This window comes from Semicossyphus pulcher, unplaced genomic scaffold (genome assembly GCF_022749685.1).
Source record: "Semicossyphus pulcher isolate SPU_LCO1_2020_fin unplaced genomic scaffold, fSemPul1.0.p SCAF_12, whole genome shotgun sequence".
In the NCBI taxonomy this organism is placed as follows: domain Eukaryota; kingdom Metazoa; phylum Chordata; class Actinopteri; order Labriformes; family Labridae; genus Semicossyphus; species Semicossyphus pulcher.
Window position 1 is genome coordinate 3284753 of NW_027211626.1, and position 22595 is coordinate 3307347.

General features: G+C 42.4%; 1 protein-coding gene across 2 annotated transcripts in view; it reads right to left on the reverse strand.

The window, feature by feature from the left end:
• Nucleotides 1-470: 470 nt before the first annotated feature.
• golga4 (golgin A4) overlaps nt 471-22595 on the reverse strand; it is a 28427-nt gene continuing 6302 nt past the window's right edge. The window contains exons 4-24 of one of the 2 annotated variants that reach the window (XM_069658071.1): nt 22246-22572; nt 22089-22136; nt 21908-21964; nt 21721-21819; nt 20865-21006; nt 20552-20742; nt 19279-19362; nt 18399-18546; nt 18139-18317; nt 17768-17866; nt 17487-17642; nt 12585-16378; nt 11802-11923; nt 11297-11418; nt 10012-10098; nt 7547-7573; nt 7313-7381; nt 6877-6952; nt 4240-4331; nt 1265-1351; nt 471-1166 (exon numbers count right to left, since the gene is read on the reverse strand). In XM_069658071.1, coding sequence (XP_069514172.1) covers nt 1152-1166; nt 1265-1351; nt 4240-4331; nt 6877-6952; nt 7313-7381; nt 7547-7573; nt 10012-10098; nt 11297-11418; nt 11802-11923; nt 12585-16378; nt 17487-17642; nt 17768-17866; nt 18139-18317; nt 18399-18546; nt 19279-19362; nt 20552-20742; nt 20865-21006; nt 21721-21819; nt 21908-21964; nt 22089-22136; nt 22246-22572 — 6021 coding nt within the window. In that variant the 3' untranslated portion in view covers nt 471-1151. Of the gene's footprint in view, nt 1167-1264; nt 1352-4239; nt 4332-6876; nt 6953-7312; nt 7382-7546; nt 7574-10011; nt 10099-11287; nt 11419-11801; nt 11924-12584; nt 16379-17486; nt 17643-17767; nt 17867-18138; nt 18318-18398; nt 18547-19278; nt 19363-20551; nt 20743-20864; nt 21007-21720; nt 21820-21907; nt 21965-22088; nt 22137-22245; nt 22573-22595 lie in introns of both variants that reach the window. The other variant, XM_069658069.1, reaches the window with a different exon arrangement.

A 22595-nucleotide genomic window follows, 5' to 3' on the forward strand; every position in this document is an offset into this window, starting at 1 on the left:
TCTTACAACTTCAAAAATCAACCAAGGTCTGAAGGGGATTTTAAGTGACAAAGTTTACCTGTTGTTTTGGTTTTATGTTTACGTGTCTTAAATATTTAAAAGCATGTAAATAACACAATCACTGCACTGTATATTGTGAGCAATAGAGAATCAGTCAAATTTGTCACGAGTGTCGACATATTTGACTAATAAAGTTTATTCCGATTCTCAGTCTTTTATGTTAAACCAGATTTTTGTTGTAGAGGGAAGAAATAAAAGGTGAAACAAAGGTAAGTAAAGGGTCGGTATGTGACCAACTATTAACAGGATCTTTACAACACAAATTTGTTTTGATGTCTGCATTCCTCGAGTCTGTCTAAAAAGGATGTTATCAGACTGTATCCTCGGTCAGGCTAAATAATGCAAAGCAAGGTATTGGACTCACCACATAAGATAGAGCGTGACAATCAGGAGGAAAGAGGGACAAAGGGTGTTCTGTAAATAAGATTTAATCTGTTATTCTGAAAATGTATAGCAAGTCATATAGTGCACTTTATAGTACAGTTTTAATTACCATAATACAATTTACAGTTTGTGTGTTTTTGTGTTTCTATGTCAACATCAGTGACAAATATAAAGCATAGAAAAGCAGTGTTACACACACACACACACACGAGGTCCAGAGGCCAGAACATGTTAATGTGGTGCGAGTGCACAGTTAAAGGGTCGTTTACACTTTTACACAGGAAGTGATTCAGACAACAGCACAACACAGAAACCTATAAATCAACTGACCTGTCAGCATCAACACGTGATAATGATATTATTTATTGCACAAGCCAATCCGTATCAACAGTCTAAAATAACAAGAATCAATTTAACTTAATCTAAAACGTTTAAATTAACAAACTGGATTCATGGAAGATTCGTGTTTCTGGCATAATTCCCTCATACCTTTAGACAGAGTCACACATACTGCACCACAAACACACACACACCACTCATTATGCCCCATTGGTGCTCAAACACACACACACACACACACACTCACAAATGCATAACATGACAAGAAATGCAGAGAGAAGGGTTTCATAAAATCCATGGCAGTCTTCCCCTTCAGCAGCAGTAGCAGCAGCAGATTTTCATCCAAAAATACCCGAAATATCAGACACTCATCGTAACCAAGGCTGTGGAGGGACACAAAGGAAGTTAATTTAAACAACCAGGTGCTCAAAATGAATAAAATAAGTTGTAAATATCCTCCATCAGGTAAACAAATGCTTACAACTGCTTTTGAGTCCTCGTTGTCCAAAACCTTTTGCGCTTGGTCTGGAGGAAACTTGAGCATGGAGGTTATCACTTTGGCCATCGTCTGCAGAAGAAGAACAAATGTTTATGTTCATGTGTGTTTTATTTAAGAGGGGACAATGCACGTCATGCAAATGTTCAGAATGTAGCCAGTTTTCATCTGTAGTCCCTGGGAGGTTGGTGGCACATAAAAGAAAACATACAAGAGCACAAAGTACATCAGCAGAAACGCGTCACAAACATACAGAGGCAGATAAATACAAACAGAGCACATACTGTAGGCATAGAACATAAACACACATGTAGTATAACACTGACTTAACCACTGCTCCACATTATATCAGCAGAGAGTTAGAAGTGTTTTATAGATTTAGAGAAGGAGTTGAGGGATGTGACAGTCAGTCCCTACAGGAAGTAGCAAAGTTGCGTTCCTGCAAATTCAAGCAAATTCAAGCAATTCCTGCAACTTTTCTGCAAGTTTGACCAATTATCTGACCTTCCCCCCGTGCATGAAGTCATTTACGTCACCAAACTGACTTCTTTTATATTGATATATTATCCTTTGATCCTCTGAGTTCTGCAATATTGTTTAAACATCTGAGGACATCTTTTACTGTTATTTTACTTACTGTTCCTGATGTTTGTGTCAGTGCTGATCTCACATTGTTCTACACTGCTGCAGCAGCCGAAATAACGAGTAGCAGCGTAAATGTATTAAATAACGTGTAGATTCTCCTTTGCACACATGGGCAGCATTCAATGTCCATGTGCAGTGAGAAATCAGCATTTCATGGTAGTTTACTTTGTTATCATTTTTTGCTCCACCAACTCAACTAGTTCCTCAACTGAACTGAAACTAGACTTTTGTTGCCGAGCAACCCAAACATTCTCCTGCACTGTGTGTCTACAGGTTACCACAGATCAGCTGTTTTTGATCTGTTTTAAGTTATCATGAACCAGTGGATAATTTGGTGTCCTGTTTCAAAGACTTCTTTTTAATGTGTTTTATTTTTATGTTGCTTGAACAAATTTTCAATATCCCTTCCACAAACACCAGAACCCCGTGCCTTTGACACAATGATCCACTCAGATGGAGCTTCTGGGAGCGTCTGAAACAATTAAAACCCAACAAGACCAAAAAAGAGAAATAGATCAACTCCAGGCCTTTCTGCAAGGGTGCATGTATCCCCCCATAAACACAGGGGATAATCAGAAACAGGGCTGCTGTGCAGGAACCCTAACCGCTCAGCTAACACTAAACAAGGCCAGCATGTCTTTAAATGGCAAATCTGCGTCATGCAAGCTGCATGTGCTAGCAGGCAGCCTGGGGGACATCCTCCACACTGCGGAGGTCTGCAGCGCTGCCATAAAGACTAACTGTTTGCTGAGGAGCTGGGAAAATCCCACTGGCTTTAGGACCATGTCAACAGCACTGTTAATTACAGAGATCAGTGTTAATTTGACCCAAGAAGGCTGGACACAACATGACGTTTGTATGGTGGACTGAATGCTCCCACGACTTGTGTGGCAGATGGAGGTCATTGGGTTCCCTGATAATAATGGGATGGACTGACTTTGGTATTCATTTCTGGAAAGTGTTTCACTGTACTGGTTATTGCATCGCCTTGAAAATAGGGCCCTATGACTTTATCATTCTTCCTTTGACAAAGGCTGACAGGTTGGAATTTATTAATACATCAAAAAATGAAGTCAAATTATTAAAAAACACTTCCCAGAAATAAATACCAAAGTCAGTCCATCCCATTATTATCATAATTTGAAAATGAAGTAAAATTATGATAATAATGGGATGGACTGACTTTGGTATTTATTTCTGGAAAGTGTTTTTTAATAATTTTTTTGATGTATTAATAAATTCCAACCTGTCAGCCTTTGTCAAAGGAAGAATGATAAAGTCATAGGGCCCTATTTTCAAGGCGATGCAATAACCAGTGCAGTGAGAATAGAGGTCTTAAAAACATGTGTTTCAGGTGCAACCCCACTCTGCTGCCCCTCTGCTGTACACGTGCAGAAATGACAGAACAATGCATTAAAGGTAAAGAAACAATTTTAACTAAACACTCTAAAACAAATAAATGGTTTAGAATGGCATAAATATGATGTTTAATGTGGTCAATCTGTGTGCATTAGTCAATATATTAACAGCAGGGTTTCTTTAAGTGGCTGCACGGTGGTGCAGTGGTTATCGCTGTCGACTCTCAGCTAGAAGGTTCGAACCCCAGTTCAGCCGTAGCTGGCCTTTCTGTGTGGAGTTTGCATGTTCTCCCCGTGCATGCGATGGCTCCCTCCGCGTACTCAGGCTCCCTCCCACAGTCCCATGCTCGTTAGGTTCATTGGTGAAACTAAATTGCTCATAGGTGTGAATGAGAGCTGTCCGTCTCTGTGTGTCAGCCCTGTGATTGACTGGCGATCAGTCCAGGGTGTAACCCCGCCTCTCGCCCAATGACAGCTGGGATAGACTCCAGCTACCATGAATAGGATAAGCGGTATAGAAAATGCATGGATGGATTCTTTAAGTGTTCACAGCTGATTAATAGAAAATGATCCTTCGCTTCATCAAAACCCTGCAGACACCAGAGGACAGAAGGAGAGATATAATCTGCATCCTCTGATGGGGGAAGTGCCACGTTAGAGTACAACGATGTACAGCTGACATTAGAGGGGTGTATCATAACCTGCCTCACAGTGATTGGCTCAGCTGGCTTAATTTTAATTCAATTAACACCACACCCTCTGATCTATATTCACTTTCTGCGATTGTTGCACCTATGTGACCAAAAGAGCAGGTACACATAGAGACGCCGACTCAGTCTGCGTAGCCCAGACCTACTGTAACGCGCTAGTGAAATTAAATATGTATATTCATATCTGACATTCACAAAACTGGTGAATAGGAGCTCTAAATGTGTGTAAAATAATGTAAAATCATACTTTTGTTTCCCGTCCCATCATGTACTCGAACAGCACCTTCCTCAGGTACTCCATCTCAGTGGCTTCTGAGAATGAATCAGTGAAACCAGGATCTGCAAAGACAAACAGGCTGGTCAGTCACACGACAGTGCAGAGTCGAGTCATATTCAAATATCTTATCGACAAAGTGACCGTTATAAATAGAGCAGCCTCTCTCTCTCTCATTGACGCCTCTCTGGACTGAAGCGCATGTGATTGCGGTTCAAATGAGTTCGCAGCAGCTATGAGCCCAGGAAAGACTGTCGAGGCTCAGCGTGAGCACATTAATACTGTTAAAGTGTGAAACGTTTTAATTCCCTGCCTACAGCCATAACACCGTCATCCCGCTAAAAACTATGAATGGGAAAACTTTTACAGGGCTGGAAACACTTAGTTTGTCTACCGCTGTAATATCCCATCAGGTCTTTAATACGGAACAACACCCACTTGCTCTCTGCTTATCTGGAATAATCATTTAGGAACTAAGAGAGAGAGACGGTCTGATTGCAGGAAAAGGGTGATAGAGAGGTGCAAACAACTCTTTGATCTATTGCATGAAGTAAAAGGTCAACAATAAATCCCATAGCCTTTGTCCTGATGACCCCATGCTGCCCCAGCTGAGCCTTCAATCCCATCGGTCAGAGAGCAGACAGGAAACCAGATATCAAACGCCCTCTGATTACTCCTTCAACCTGAAACCACACGTAGGTGATTTAAATAGGCTGAGAAGAAGGCTCTGTCATCATTATTAAACTACTATAGATTTTGTATTTAAAGTAGAGCAGTGAGAAGTAAAAGTCTGTGCTGCAGGACACGTCAAGACCACAATCTGCAAAACCCATTAAATCCAAGCATGGCTCCCTCTCCGCCCCCCCTCTGACAGCAGATTCTCTTTATTACACCAGCAGGGAGGAGAGGAGAGGAGAGAGAGGGGTAGAAATCACTCAATCTGCTCCATCTCTCTGCACACTCTCCCTTAGAGGTCCTCACGGGTCCCCCCCTAACCCTAGGACCTGAGACCCGGCTCGTGACCTGTACAGGTTCAGGGCGATATATTATTACGGTCATTTATTTCCGGGTCAGGTCTCGTTGCATTACTACAGGGCCAAGGTCTGTTTATCATTATATGTTATACCTGAGTGGATATAAGCTCTGTGTATGTAACTTGCAGGATGATTTAGCGCACATGGGATCAGATTACTGCGTTGAGCAGCAGCAGCAGGAAGTAGTCCTGCATCAGGTTTGGTCTTTCATAACTCGGTTGAAATGGGTTAATATACTTATATATTAAGTATATATGTTTTTAAAACTTATAAGATCCTATATGAGACCAATAAGGTCCTGGAAAACATTTCCCGTGTTCATTAGGGATCAGATTTGTAATTTTGTACCAATGACTGTATATATAGATGGATGTCGCGTCTCCATCTGTTCTTATTGTACGACATTGATGCCAAAATAGCCCCCCTGGCGGGCGCTGCCATCTCGCATTGGTAACATCGTTTTGGTGCCAGAGAAAAACAGCAAGGATCCCGCACGTCTGCGAATTTAACAGCAGAACAGCTTCTTTGTGTTGGTCTGAAGCAGACGTTCACAGCTATGGGAACTTCAATGACAGTAGTGATTGTTTTAGTTACGTCTCCTCTCGCCGTTCCTCCTCTACTCTGCTAATCCGGAACCGACCGGCAGCAGGAGCCTGATTTGTCAACAGAGCTGTCAATCATGAGGCCACACCCCCTTTTTATAGCATCAAATAACTAATTAAAAGAAAACTTGTCAGAAAAATGAACCCTTGGACATAAATCAGCATGATAAGAACTAACTATAATGACAGAAACCATGTTTGAGAAAAATGTATTTGATGTGTATTTTGATGTTATAGTTTGACTCATGTCCCATCTGTTAACATGGAGGAGGCGGGCTTTATGAGCTATACTGCAGCCAGTCAGCAGGGGGCGATAGAGAGGCTTTGGCTTCACTTTTAAGGAGCTGTCATGCTGTCCATCTTTTTATACACTGTATGGCTTGTACCCCTAAAGACCTCGACTCTCCCTCTTTCACACAGCGGTTCATGATAAGCTGGAGATTTGTGCATTGACTTACAGTCTTTTCTAAAGGCATACCACGACCACAACCACCGTGGTTATAACCCTTAACCCTCACTCTGACCTTAACCAAACCCTAATTATAACCACAACTCTCACGCTAACCAGCAAGCCTAGAAATCCAGCTTAGGAGGCAAAAAACTCCTACAAAGCAGAGTTCAACGCCCACACAGCATGACACACTACTCTGGATCTGCATCTCTGATCCGTAAAGAGATTCTGGGGCTGGCAGATTACTCACAGTGTTTCAAAACACCGACATCCTACACAGCAGCGAGGCTCTCGGGACGATAGCTATAAAATTCATATGTCAACACAATATATCGTAATGTTATCTTTAAAAATCCCCTGTCACAATAATAAGTTAGGCATCCTTGGTTATACTGTAGGAGTGTGTGGTTCATGTTGGACATTGTGCTGTGTTAGAGCATTCTGCGTGGCGTTTTTGCTGTGCTCATCTAAAAGGAAATTGGCTCAAGAGGCAGAACTAAGTGATTCATGGCGTCAACATTACCTTTGAACGTGCTCCCCAGATGAGTTACAACAGTGCTCCGGTGGAAACATTTAATCTTGTCCTCAAGCGAGTGAATCTAGCGTGGAGAAACACACAAGCATGCACAGATTAATTATTAAATAAAGCTACTTGACCCCTGTGGGTTAATTCTATGCATTAGCCTAATTGTTGCATGGGACATCAGCACATTTTGTTGATCATCCTTGGGGGATGTTTGCGAGAATGACGATGTGTGTGAGAAAAGCTGTGGGAGGCGTTGCTCTGATTGTTTATAGGGTTAAACCAAATGTAAACAGATGTGCTGTGTAATTAAGTTGATTCAGCAGGAGAGCTGCTGCTCGCTCGCTGGAGGCCACATCTTCCTGGGAATACACTGCATGGGATTTGTTGTTCACTTGTCCCCGCAAAGAGCACACACAGGCAGCCCGACACTCACTCTCTCAACAAAGCCCTGCTCCTTCAGCCGAGCCTCGCTCAGCAAGGTCGTCTTCTCGGCCAGCTGAGCCTGAGGGAGAGGAGGGCAGAACATGACTGTCAGTGAGAACAGGATGGTTTACAGTGGACAAACAACAGTACAAGCCTTTTAATAATGCATCTGTTTTTAATCAAAGAGTTGCTCTACAGTTGTATTGTGCTAACACCATAGAAACTGAGAATGAAGCAAACATACCTGCAGTTCCTCTGGGGTCATCTGTTCCTAAATAAATACGAAGAAAGAGAAAACACTGTATGTTAGCATTTTAAACAGAGATATGTGTAGCAACCATTTAAATAAGAGTATAAACAAACAGTCCAAAAAAAAAAAGTTTTTTACATTTTAACTTTAAATATAAGACCAAAAACAAGACGGTGAAAATGCGTTTTTAATTGTTGCAAGGTTTTTCATTGTTTGTTTTCTGCGTCATGACGTCGTCGTTTTTGGCCCGAGTTATTGGTTGGTTAAGCAGATCCATTCAAGGCACCGCAGTTTTAAAAACGGCAGCGGCAGCAGCAGAGTCAGAGTCAGAGTCCGACTCTGTTCAGAATTAAAGTTTCCAAAGGCCCAAGGCTTCGAATGTTTGAGAGTACTTCAAATTATCACCAAACACAAAGGTGGTGTGTAACCTGTGCAAAGCTCCACTGGCATACCACAGCAGCACAAGCACCTGAAGAGAAAACACACAAGCGCTATTCTGGATGATGGACTGCCAGAAAAGGCAAAACCACTGTGAGTGTTGGGCTTACTGGTATTTTAAGTCGATTGACTGTGTGTGTGTGTGAGTGCGTGTGTGTGTGTGTGTGCGTGTGTGTGCGGTCATGCGCGTTGCATTTCTCACATGTAGGGCTTCCATCAGTAGTTACTTTACTTTTGCCATTATGTTGAGCACACTTCCTTGTGTTAGGAATGCTATAAAAACAATAACGTTTGAATAATTGTGTAATAATTGAAGAAATCTAATTGTTTAGATTAACCGCCTAATCGGTAAAATAGCCGATAGATGAATCGATAGAAAAATAGTAATTAATGGCAGCCCTAATCAGCACGGCTGTAAACTGCTCACGTCATAGTCATGAGGCTGAAGAAAACACAGCTGTGTTGATATTTGGTAGAACAGCACGACCTCAAGTGCAATATTATTTGTACATCAGTTTTATAAGCAGCTTTATCGCTAACAAGTACATTAGATATTTTCCTCCAGCTCTTTTGTATTTCCTACATTGATCATACACACATTTCCTTTTATCGTGTAACTGGTTAAATAAGAGTCTGAAAGTTGCTTTAGTGGAATCTGTGTTTAGGAGGCATCAGGTATATTAATTTAGACAAAGATAGCTGCTGTAATGTCGATTAAGGATAATCAGAACACCTGAAGCAGAGTGATGCATGTAGTTAAAGTAACAGTGCTGTTATACTCGATATCAGCCTCTTGAATGCCTCTTGTTCAATAAAATTTTTTAATTGGAAGTAACTGTTGTATAAATGTGTATTATTCTACCATCAAACAGCATCGAGGTGCTTGAGAAGACAATTTCCAAAGATTCAATCAGACTGCTGCTTTTGGTCTTTTCAAGGTATTTTTTGACAATAACAAAACTTTGTAATACCATCCGCTTCATGTTTCAATCACACAGTAAGATTAAAGGACTGTTTGTTGAGTCTGGACAAACAGTCTAAACTGGACTCGTACTTCTCACAGAGTGCTGCTCTGCGGTCTCTATGGGGGGGACACTGACCCAGTGTCTGAATGAGGAATGATTCGTGAGGCCCGTGCTGAGGAAAGGCCTCCCCGAGCATAAGCCCATACAATCCACCCATAAAATTATTACCTCACTGGGGAAAAATGCAGCCGAGAGCAGCGTAACTCTTTGTGTTCGTGTGCATATGGACACAGTGTAAAGGTAGAAGAAACAGCGCGGGGGTCTCATGGCACCTCAACACCTGGGTAAAATGTCTCTCCAGAGTACTTTGTCTTTCTGGCCCCTCTCCAGCATGCACATCTTGCATGTGAGTATAAATCTGAGGCCTAGCTAGAATCACCTCATATGATGATAATTGAGAACAGGGATGGAGGCTGGCTGCTGCCTCACAATCTCTGTTTCCCAAGGAGAACATTCCTGAGTGATTCAAACGAGCTTCACAGGATCCGACGCGCTTTGGAGAGCAGCCACACGGCCGAGGCGAGAGACTGATCAGAGCAAAGTATGTGAGCAAATTGTCCCTGAGCTCTTCGACGGAATCCTTCAATTACGAAGCGAGACAAAAGGAAAGATAACAAATAAGTGTTCAGGCTGTTAACCCGGATGTGAACTTTTAAATAATAAAGATATCTGACGGAGAAAAATGCATCTGGATTAGGCTGTCATTCAAATCTAGTAATGTTTCTATCAGACTCCGGTCTTTCCCCAGAGGAGGACGAGAGGGAGCTGAAAAGAAGTGATTTCATTCAGCTATTGTGGAGTGACTTATGATTTCAACAGAATCACCACATAAATCTAATCTAAACCTCCCGTCTGGAATATAATGGACTTTAATAGCAGCAGGTATGAGTTTCTACATATGTGTCTACGGAAAAATGTCTGTAATCTATGAACCATTTGTGACACAGATGTTTGATGACATGGTGTGCATGAAGGCTCGGTCAGAAGTGTCTGTACCTCAGGAGTGCCCTGGCTCCTTCCCTGCAGCTCCTCCAGTTCTTTCTGGACCTGCCACACTCTGTCTCCCATCTCCTCCTCTCGACTCTGAAACAAACAAAAAAAGAAACAATGGCTGAGTCACTTCCTATGTTTCATCTCAGCATCACGACTCAAGTATGTCGGTCAAATCACTCTGTCAGCTCTTAATTATGTTGGGGCACATTAAAGGAGACATTTTGGACAAGCCTCAGACTGTTTCAAAAGAAGCATTTGACTGATTTCCAAATATTTATCATTCAGCAGGCACCGAGTGATGATCACGACTGTTAGTCAGTGATTTCCCCAGGGACAGGGTTGCCAAATGACATGTGGAAAGATAGCGGAGCAGTGGAATTTATTATTTCATTACAATAGAAATATCAACATAGTATAATAAATAACCCTTTTTCACTTTGCGATGCCCCCAAAAACAGACTGCGTTTTTAAATTCCCGTGTGAATTATATTCCAGGTTTTACACTGAAGTTTAAGTGACGGTTAAAAGGTTAAAACAGTTAACAAATAGAAAGTTAAGAGACAGGTAAAACTAAAAACAGTTGAAATGGTTAGCTGAAAGTAATTGATATACGATTGAAAGAAGCTAAATATACGCTAACACTATGAGAATAGTTGTTTTAATAGCTTAAAGTAGTGGAAAGTGCTCAACAGTTAGCATAAAGTGATGGAGCAAATGTAGAAAAAGGTAACACAAAAATTAAAAGGTAGCTATAAAAATAATGTAATATAAAAATGTTGTAAAAGTTAGCCAAAGGTTATGTATAAATGATTTTAAAAGAATCATACTGGATACACAGTTGAAATAGTTTACTAGCTTAAATAATGGCCATGCAATAGCTGAAGCTAGTGGATAGGTTAAAGTGATGTCAACATTTTTTATAAAATTAAACAGTTTAAAGACAGCTACAGATTTAATAGTTAACTTAATCAATTAATAAAATAGCACTTCAAATAGCACTGATAGCTTAAACTGTTTGTTAAATGATTGAAATTGTTAAAGTTGAAGGATAAATAGTTCAAATGCCAAACATCTGTCACTATAGGTAACGTGCTGATCCAAACAAAACAATTCAGATGAATGAACTTGGAACATGATTGTTGGTATCAATAACAGGGAAAGTTTATCTGACAGGTGGTTGGTTTGAAAGCTTCCAAATGGTGGGTAGGGTTCATTGCCTTTCTGTGGTAAATGTGTAAAATGGGGCCTGATAAAAGGAAAGAGTGTTTCATCTTTTTACCTGTATTACCTCCTCATATTTCTGAACAGTTCTGTGCAAATCGTCCTCCTTCTGGGCGATCAGCTTCCTCAGCTGACTGGCTTCGTCTCGATGGCTGCTGATGAGCTCGGCTTCAACACTCTGGGCCTTGGCTGTGTCGGGGAAAGGGAAAGGAGGCCATAAAAAATATAACCAAAGTCATATTCCAAACCACTCAGTCACATCCCATCTGGAATGTAACAGGATTCAACCACAGAGGAAACAAGGAAACATGGCAATTCAGACGCACTGTTTCCAAATGTAATGATGCCTTAATTTTGTTCCAGCCTGTGTCAAGATTAAAAAATGCTTTATGTTTCCATGTAGTTATTCCGTCCTACTGTTGTACATGATAGTTAATCACTTTATTTTCTATTTTAAGGCAGTTGTGTGAACGCCTAACACATAAGTAGACTGTAGTCAATTCAACACATCAAAGGAGAAATGTTTTTACATCTCGTAATTTACAACATCGCTGTAAATGTTGGAGCCTCACCAATGGCCTCCTTCACTGATGTATCGAGCTCCTTCTCCTTCAGAGCCATTTGGGTGTTGAATTCCCTCATTAACTGCTTGATAGCAGAATTGTGCTTCATTTCCAAATCTTCCAACTCCAGTCTGTAACAGCAGATAGGACAGGAAATGTGTAAAATCACTGAAGACACCACAAGCATGTTTATATCTATTCAGAAAGTCGGCAAACTCTTATCTACAAATTAAGGTTTGTGTTAGGGATGCACGTTATTGGATATTTTGCCGATATCCGATATGCTGATATTTTTCAACCCTTTTTGCCGATTTCGATACCGATATATTGGGCATGTTTTTTTCCACCTAATCGCAGAGAACACCAAGTCTCCCCCCCGATACACGGCAGTGAGGGAGACATGCCCGGACTTGTTTACTGCACCTACTACGGAGACATCAGTGATCGCCAACGGACTCTTTTTATCGTGTGTGCGTCCATCAATATGTAAGTTAGTTTTGCACTGATGTTTATGTTACACTGTGTTAGCGTCGGTTTTGGCCGTCAGTGTATTTTCAGCATGTTTGATGTTAGGTCTGGTAAAATGACGAGAATGTGAGCTAACTTTAAGTTAGAATAAAGCGTTGTTTTATCTGCGGAAAATATCGGCAGAAAAATGACATATCTGCCGATGCCGATATGTATTTTTCAAATAGATACCGAAAACGTGCCGATAATATCGTGCATCCTTAGTTTGTGTTTCACTGAAATTATATATTATAAATGATAATGAACTTTAAATTATTAACATACTTCATCTTCTTCTCATTGTCCTCTGTCAACTCCTTCTTCATGTGTTCTAGGTCCTGTTCGTGCTCCTTCCTCAGAGATCGGATGTCTTTCTGTAGCCTGGTGAAGTCCTTGTGGATTCTCTCTTTCTCGTTCTTAACCTGACTCAGGTTGTTCTTCAGGGTCTCCAGACCGTCTCCGTCTACATCTTGCATCAAAGAGTGGTTTTCCATCGAGCTCCCGGTTTGCTGGATGATTTTATGTTCTACTATCATCTCAGTTTCTGATGAATTTTGAACCAGCTTGATGGTTTCCTGCTGTTGATCGAGCTGGGCATCCTTCACACAAATGTCTTCTTTCAGCTGATTTATCTCTTTAAGGAGGTTTTCATTCTGCTCTTCGGCTTCTTTTAGCTTTACCTCGATCTCTCGTAGTGCTGCTTCTGTTTCTTTGAGCTCCCCTTGTTCCACTGCATCTCTCTGAAGTGATGACAGCTTCTCTTCATACATGTTTTTCAACTCCTCTAAAGACTTTTCCTTCTCGAGCCTCTCATTGCTCAGAATCTGCTCAAGCTGTTTCTCCTGCTCTTCCCGAACCTTGACGAGAGCCTCCTCAAGTGTTTTGGTTTTCTCTTCTAACGTGTCTGTGTGATGTTTGCCTGAGGTTTCATTGCTCTTGAGTTCCTCCAGGCTGGTCTGAAGAGCCTTGATCGACTGCTCTTTCTCCTCGAGCTGCGAGGTCAGCTGTTTTTTAATCTGACTGATTTTCTGCTCGGCTTTCTTCTTCAGCTCTGATACTTTCCGAGCACTCTCTGCAGATAACCGCTCTTCAGTTTCCTTCAGACTCTCCTCTTTGCTCTTTATGATCTCATCTTTCATCTTTTCAAATTCCTCCCTTTGACTTTCAAGCTTGTGCTTACACTTTTGGTTGTCTTCCTCAAGCGAGTGCAGTTTTTCTACCATCTCCTGCTCCACGTTACCGTTCTGAGTGCACTGCAGCTGGCTCTGCTGCAGCTGCTCCACCAGCTCTCTCTTCTCGTTCTCCCTGATGCCGTGTTGCTGTTTGAGGTCAGCTGCGAGTTGCTCACACTCTTTCGTCTTTAAGGCTAACTGCTCCTGGAGCTCACCGAGTCGACTGATGCTACTCTCCAGCTCCGAGGTAAGTCCGCTGACCTTCTGCTCCTTCTCACTCAACACCTGGTCCATCTCCGACTTGCTGATGGACTGATTGTCAATGCTGTCTCTCAGCCTTTGCAGAGCACCGTCCTTTTCAGAGACTTCCCGCTCCAGCTCTTCCAGCCTGTTCTGCAGAGATGTAATAGTGTTGTCACTCTGGGTGAACTTTGTCTCTGCCTTGCTCTCGTACTCAGACAGATTATTCCTGAGAGCCTCAGCCTGCTCTAAGGCGGACTTTCTCTCCCGCTCTAATCTCTCGATAGTCTCCTCCATTTGAGCAGCGGCCTGTTGCCTCTCCTCTCTGTGCTGCTGGTTCAGCTGATTTATGGCTTCCTCCTTCTCTGTTATGCTACTTGCTAGCTGATTTTTCAAGTCACTGATGATACCTTCCAAGTTAGAGATTTGCGACTCGTTTGTTTTCATACTTTCAGATATGTTTCTGTTTGCTTCGCACAGCTCCTCATTTTTCAGAACCTTCTCACTGATAGACTGAGAAAGATTCTCCTTCTCCTGTGTTAAGGCTTTGATATGCTCCATTTGAGCATTTACCTGAGCAGTCACCTGTTCTATTGAAATGCATAGATTTTTGTTCTCCTCCGTCTGCTGGCGGAGATTCTCCTCTAAAGTGCAAATTCTATCCACTTTAGTGAGGATAATGTTTTTGAGATGCCCGACCTTCTTCTGACTACAGATCAGTTTGTCTTTCAGCTCACTCAACCTACATTCAACTCTCTGACAGAGTTCATTAGACCCACAGTCCACTTTAGACTGAACCTCTTTACAGTGATGCTCCATTTGGTTTCTGATCATGACTAGCTGCTGCTGAAACTCGGCTTCCTTGGCTTGTAGCAGAGTGGAAGTTTCCTCAAATCTATTCTGCAAGTCCTCACTTTCCTGACATTTGGAGGCTTCCAGTGCTTCAAGCTGCTTCTCCGTTTCCTCCAACTTTTCTGACCAGGTCTTTAGCTTCTCTCTGTTCTCTTCCTTTGTAGTGTTAAGCTGGTCTTGGAGGGAGTTTCTCTCGTTCAGAGCCTGGTTAAGGTTCCTCTCCACTGACTCCATTTGCTCTTTGAGCAACGCTTCACCCTGAGACAAGCTTTCCAGCTTAACCGCGGCTCCGTTGAGCTCTTCTTGCAGCTTCTGCACAGTGGTTCCTCGGATCGCCAGGTCTTCCTTTAAATCCTTTAGCTCACACAAGACCTGCTCGTTCTCCTCTTTGCTTCTGTTTAGTTGCTGAGAAATCTCCTCCAACTCTTGGACCTTTTCCTGTACCAAGTGCGACTGTTTCTCTGTTAATTCCTCCTCCTGCTGTCCTAACTTCTCTTGCCAACGATGCTCCAGCTCCTCGGTCTCGTGCTTATGAGTGTCACGTAGCTTCTCCAGTTCCTCCTTATGGTTGGCCTGCAGCTCTGACATCGCACTGCTGAGGCCTTGGGAACTCTGGGACATCTCCACAAGTTTCTCCTGCACTTGTAGCTCTTTCTGCTGAAGCTCTTTGTCCTTCTTTGCGAGTTCTTTCTTCATGTTTTCTTCGTTCTGCTGAAGTTTTTTCTTAAAACTCTCGTGCATGTCTCTGGCCTTCTGCTTCACCTTTTCCATCTTTGTTTCCTGCGATTTCATCTTAGCTTCCATGTCGGTTATAGTGTTTTTCAACTTCTTCTCATGGGCAGCTTTTTCATCGTCCAGCTGTTTCTTGAGGCGGGCTAGCTCCTCCTGCTTAGTGTTCAGGTCTGCAGTGAACGACTTCTCCTGCTCCGAGAGCTCCTTTCTGCTCTGCTGTAATTGCTGCTCTAGTTCTTGAAGCGACTTCTCTTTTTGTTGACAATCACTCTTTGCCTCTTGCAGCTGACGCCCCAAATCTGTCAAATCCTTCTTACACTGATCAAGCTCCTCTGAGATCTCACTTAACTGTGCGTTAGATTCCTTTAGGCCCTCTGTGTCCAGCTGGGACTGTGATAAACATCGCTGCAGCTCCTCCAGTTCCTTCACCTTGACATTTAATTGTTGAACAGCTGAATTTGATGCGTCTTGTAGTGTTTTTTCTTTATGGTTGAGATCTTCAATCTCTTTTTGCTTTTCCCTCAAAACAATCTTCATCGCATTAAGTTCCTCCTTCAGAGTTTTCTCTACACCTCCCAGTGACTGCTCGTGCTGCTGTTTGATATTAGCAAGCTCTACATCGTGCTTTGCCACCTGATCTTGAAACCTCTTCTGATGTTCCTGTTGAGCTAAACTGTGAGAATCTTCTGCTGCCATCAATTTCTCCTCCAGCAGTTGTTTACTCTTCAAAGCCTCAGAAAGTTCAGCGGAAACGGCCTCTAGCTCCGCCTGCTTCGCGTCCAGTTTCTCCAGAGTTTTCTGGTTCATGTCTTCAACATGTGCTTGGAACTGCAGTTCTTTATCTTTCAGAAGGGTCTCCACTTCGACTCTGTGTTTTTCCTTCAGCTCCTCAAGGTCAGCATTATTCTGCTGGGTTAGGGTGCCCTTGTGCTTTTCCAGCTGCTCCTGGTGCTTTTCCTCTAATGCAGAGATTTGCTCTTTGTGTTTTTCCTTCAGCGCGTCCAGCTGACTGGAAAGTTCATGGGACAGACTTGATCCATCTTGGGAGATCTCCTCCAGAGAGCTCTCCAGCTCCATTATTCTCTGCAATCACACAAAAGCAGGTTGTGAGGTTTTTATACAAAGTCAAGATTAACAGCTGCTTTAGGATAAAAAAGAAACTTTAAGTTCATTTACATTTTTGGCAATTTCATCAAATGCATCTCACTTTGCTGTAAATGTGCGCGAGTTCAAAAAGATAAGAAGCAACAAACTGGCTAATTTCTCCATTTCAAAGTTTGATATTACACAGAAAACCTCCATCCTGCCCTTCCTGTCTGTGTTTGTGTTTCTGTCGAGGCTAGAGCTTGCAAAATACATAAAAACATGGATCAGATCAGTGGTTCTCAGCTGGTCCAGCCTCAGGACCCACCACCTCCTCCTAAATGACGAATTGGGACGCAAATGTCTAAAATGTATCAACCATTCAAATGTATATAATTCAAATCGGTGCAGTTTGGAGCTGAGGCGGAGCGAAACATCACAGCATGTCAACATCACAAAACATATCAGTAAAGTAGTTAGCCAAAATGACAAGCATGTGGCAGTGCATGAGAAGATAATATAGATTATATGCATATTTATTACCATGTGCAATAATACTTTTCCACATCTCATTAACCGTACATTTTACATTTTCACTGATATTTGAGTTGTTTGGATTTTGTATAATTTCTATTGTACTGTATTTTTTGGAGCTACCTGGCACTGTAATTTCTTCCGGGATTAAGACAGTTTTATCTCTTCTTATTTTAAGAACATATTCCCTTTATAATTCAATCAATAAGCAGCCCTTTTCCAACAGATATAAACTAAAAAAGTGCAGCATAAATGCAACAACTGTCGGGCTCATCAAGTTTCAAGAATGTAAGTGTAACTATAACTGTGATTACCCAATTAGTGGATACGTGGAGTGTGAATAAACTACACTTCTACTACATGCAAGTCATTGGAAACCCATGTCCTTCAAAATAAAAGCGCTTTCTTTTTTTCAAGCACACATTTGCGACCCACTTTTGGATCCCAACCCACCAGTTGAGAACCAGAGGATCAGATAATATAAAAATGAGCCTAAAAGCCTTCAGCCAGCCCTAATACAACCAATATAATCCAGGTAACCTCATTTAAAAAAAAGTAATTTTAAATGACTCACAGTTCTTGCAGCTTCCAGCTCCAACTGTATCTCTTTCACTCTGTTGTCGCCTTCTGCCCTCAGAGCCGTCTTCTGCAGCTCCACATCCTCCAGAGCCAGAGAGGCCTGCTGTTCTTGCTCCTTGCCCAAGTGTGCGAACTCCTCTTTGCACTGCTCCTAAAAACACAAACAGCACAAGCATGCAAAATCAGAATCTAAAAGGGATTTTTTTTTTAATAATGTGATTGTTCTGATCTTGTTTATGTTATGAAATTAAATGAATGAAAACCTGAGGCACATACCACAGCTTTGCTGATTCTGGCATTCATCTCCTCTTCTTTCACAGCCAAAGCTTCACTGTGGAGTTTTTCCATGTTGGAAACAGTTTCCTCCGATGATTTCTAATAATATTAATAATGAAAATGATAATAATCAGAAATCAGAAAAGATCCCACAACATTACTTTCATTCTAAATATCCAAACAGACGAGAAATGAAACCAAATTAACTGATGTTTTTTTCCCTCCTTCCCAAATGTAACAGTTGAATCGTTGAGCCAATCATACGAACAATGAAGTAAGAAAAACACAACAATCATAATGTGATGCCAGTCATGTTAAAGTACCAAACACTTCCTCTAAATCATCATATATATCAGCAGTCACTCCCTGACCTTCATGATGGTGACGACCTCCTGTTTGACTCGTGTCAGTTCCTGCTGCAGACTCTTCCTCTCCTCCTCACTCGCCCTTTCAACCTCTTTCACTTGCTCCTCCAGCTGAACCTGCAGCTGTTTTTTGGCCTCCTCCGCCCTCTGAGCTACACCCAGCGCCCGCTCAAGTTCTTCAAATGCTTGAGGAAAAAGAACACATCATTAACACAACTAGACAAAACATTTTTCTTGTACTCCAACAGAAGTGAAATTCCACTGACCGGATTTCTCAGCTTTTTCTTTCTGCTCCTGTAATTCTTCCTTTTGAACAGTAGCCTGCTGGAGCCTGGAGCGGAGCTGTGCAACCTCCTCCTCTTTCATTTCCAGCGTCTCATGCATCTGCCGCTTTGTCTCAGCAATGACCATCCCCTGACAGACATAATCAATCTATTAAATGCACTTCAAATCAATCAGTATTTAACGCCCTAACTCAAGCCCTGTGTATGTAATTGCTTGTGACTTTAAGTGCTTCTGGCATTCCTCACACAGAGCTCATGAGCTGCTGTCCATCCTGCAGAGCTGGGGTCAAAGTTTAAGAGGAAACTGTGGGTCTTCAAGGTGCCAGACCTTTATACTCAGTGGCAGAGAATAAAAACATGTCTAGTTTTTTATACATCTATATCTGCAAGAGCTTCTTAAAGGTATAATAAGTAGGATTTTCCTAGAAAAATAAAATACAGACTTTTACAAATATAATATAAATCATCACTTATGGGCCTCTATACATGTGTGTTGGTGAGTTTGTGTGTGACTCATGTGAGACCCTTCCCTCTGCATCTATTCTGTTCTTTAGCTTTGCACCGCACGTTTTCAGGAGGGGCGCTGTTGTTGTTCCCTGAGCCAATGACCTTGGCCTTATTTCTGTTGGACAGGTAGGTGCCTCAAACCAGGTAGGAAAAGCTCACCAGCAGTTAGCATGCTAGCACAACGGTAACTGTGATGCTGTTGGTATTAGCTCGGTGGGGTGGGCGTGTTCTCGCACGAGGGAGTGAGAGTGAGCTTCTGGTGACGAAGAGCCCAGGAGGAGGGGCCCAGTTTTAATGTGTTGTTGACAAAATGCAACTTATTAAACATTTAAGGTAAAAATATCTCTTCACTCACCTTGTCCTGCTCCAGCTGTTCAATCAGATTCTTTGCATCACGCAGCTGAGTGATCAGCTTTGTCTTCTCTGTTGTGTGCAGCTCCTAAAAACATAAGAAATTGGCAAAATTACAAATTGCAATGTCTCATATTTCCCTCTTTACACAGGGCCGTTTGTGATTTTTGGATCCATATCATGTGCATGCTTTAGTCTAACAACATCAGACAACATCAGATGTTTTGTGCACCACCCAGGATGCCTCACCCACAAGCCAAAAAAACAGACAGTGTGCACAAGCCCAGCTAAACCAACAAGTCAACCCAAATTATAGCCCAGTTTTGCAGCAGTGGCATGCAGTAGCTATGTCTCTGTGCCACCACTGTCGTTTGATTTAAACTGCAACACGATGTGGGTTTTCTTTGAATTATTTGAATTATAAGAATCTTGTTGCTCAAAAATCCATTAAAATATGAAAAGAAGTATAATTTCACTGCAAATATAAACCAAAGCTGATACAGATTGAAATACTCTGTCAACCAGACTGTGAACAACAACAAAAGAAAACATGAAAAAACCCTGAGCTGAGTGTCTGGAATCGCAGACAGATGGTCTATTTTATGGGATATTTGTCTGAAGCTCGGGATGAGCACAGCCCGCCCTGCAGTTCCAGGATGCCTTCATGCTGCTTAAGAGGGCTAAACGCCTGTTAACCTCTGCTTTTCCTGACGCAGGAAGGGCCCTGTTCCCAAACGGAGTGCAAACTTCACACAAAAATGATGGCAAAAGAAAAAATGAAAGCAAAGCCATCACAGCATTGTCTCTGTGAAAACAAACTGTTATCAGATGCTGCACGACTTCAGAGCAGCTACGGACAAGCCAAACAAGCCGATCATACCAGCGAAGCAAAATGTTGTGAAATCAATGAAAGCAATGCCTCAGTCATGTCACGCTGCCATGAACCCTCGTCCTGGAGACGGGCCAGAGAATTTGGATGTTTGGACTCTGAGTACAGTACAGCAAACCACTGTGACACTGAGATAATGGAGTCACATTATCGGTGGACCATGAAGACAAGCAGACATTTTGCAGGTCAACATTAATGACCCACAACACACAGTACAGTCATTCACTGCACGTCAGCCCAGCTCCCACATCTCTGTGTCATTACAGTTTACAGCCATATCAATTTACTGAGTGCTTTGAAAAAATAATCTAAAAAATTCAGTCAAAATATGACAGTACAATGAAGGTGGACCCTTCAGTGTTAGTGCTTTAAAGAACAGGTCAGCCACCTTCATCTTCTCCAGCTCCTGCAGCCTCTCCTGCAGCTGCTCCTGCAGAGTTTCGTTCTCAGTTCCCAGCTGGGCGCTCCGCTCCTTGTGCGTGCGCATCACTTCTTTGCATTTCTGCAGAAGGTTTTCCTGCCTCGTCACTCTCTTCTGCAGAGCCTCCATGAGTTTGGTTGGATCACTGTTGCCCTCTCCTGACCGGAAAATAAAGTGCACTGGTTAACAAAATACCTAAATACAAAGGATTCTCACACGTCTCATACACAATAAGTTTAATCTAATGCAAATTACAAATATATACAAAGTGTTTGCTTACCCTCAGTGCCTTCACGCTCGACTCCTTCCCCCTTCAAAGGACTTTGTGTTGAAGAAGAGTCTGAAGCATCTTGGGGGACTTCGCCTTCAGGTGGCACAGCACCGTCAGAGACCCCCTTCACTCGTTTCTTTAACAGAGCGACCTGATGGAAAGAGGAAAAACTAGTGAGACAAAAATCTTTTCCACGCAAATCTATTCCCTGCAGGCTTGATTTGTTTGTGCAACTTTTAGTAAATATATATGTTCTAACTTAATTTTTCTTTATCGTATGTTTTGACAGTGTTTGTAAAATAGTGTATGGGATGCTTTTGAGCTAATTATCTTCTATATTAGGAGTGTAGTATATGAGTACACGACAATAGGTTACACTTGTACACCTTTTCCACCAAAGATTAGCACGCTGATGCAGATTTTTCAGACCCGGGAAGACCCGCCCATTGCCAGTGGAGTATACTGCTTTTGGTCTCTTTTCTGCTGCGTCACCGTCTGACGTCACAAACGCGCCGGAGACAGGGTTCATAAACAGTGAAGATGTTACGGTGATTAGGTCTTTATTCTATCTATTACTCATTCACGGAGACGGGCTGAATTTGTAGCTGAGATGATAATGAGTCGCAGAAGTTACAGACGGAGCATAGCATCGCGCCGGAAAGGGGGCGGAGATTACAGGTCGACATGGGTTTTGTGTTTCCATCAATGCCGATTGGAGCCGAAGCGATAATTACTACTGCAGAGTCCCTTTCCCACTAAGCAAAAAAGCCGGGTGTTAGCAGGTGTTAGTGGCTTTGGAGTTACTAAGCCTTTGCTCCACAAAATAAAGAACACATCCATGCACCAGCCCCGTAAAAACACTCACCTGTGTTTGGAGCACAGTGATCATCTGGTCTTTCTCCTCCAGCGTAGCATCAAACTCGTCCTGTAGGTGTTTCTTGGCCTGCTGGTCCATTTGAAGCTCCTGCAGATCATTCAATATGTTCACTCTTATCCAAGTCAAAAAGCAAGAAAGATCTTTCTAAGAGAGAGGCAACAAGATTCAGCCGTACCTCCCGCAGCTCTCCTATCCTGCGAAGAGCTTTATCTTGACTCTGACTGAGGATGACCTGAAGGGACGAAGAGGACACACAAGTGCATCTGATCACTTCAGGATCCCATATTCTTTCCATGTCTCAGAAGAAAACGATCATTTCAGAATGTTTAGCAAACATGCTAGTTAGCATAGATTACCTGTGTTTTTTCTTTATCTCGTTGTACTGTTCGGTAAGCAGTAACCAGCTGCAGGATTAAGACATCGAGGTTAGAAATGAATGAGGGCACATTAAAGTATCTTAAGCTATACGTATGCTCTGCAACTGAGGGTAATCTTTCCCTGTTCGACTCTCACCTCTGAGTACTTCCCTCTGTACTTCCCGAGGCTCCTCTCCACCCTAAGCAGTCGATGCAACAGCTGTTCTTTGGAGAGGGACTCTGCAGTTCCGGGTGGCTCCTCAGCCTCACTCTCAATATCTGAGGGGGGATCATATGTGGGGACACCCGGAGAGTCGTTTTCTCCTAAAGGTGTCAAGGACTCACGTGACGAGCTCCGGGTCAGGTTGTCTTTAGAGGGAGAGCGGAACAGGTTTTCTGCCCGACTCGCACCGCCGCGAATCAACGACTCCATGGAGGGAACTCTTAGCTGCAGTTTCTGGGCGAATGACGGCGTCTCCTCTCTCTGTTAGGAAGTTTTAAACAAAT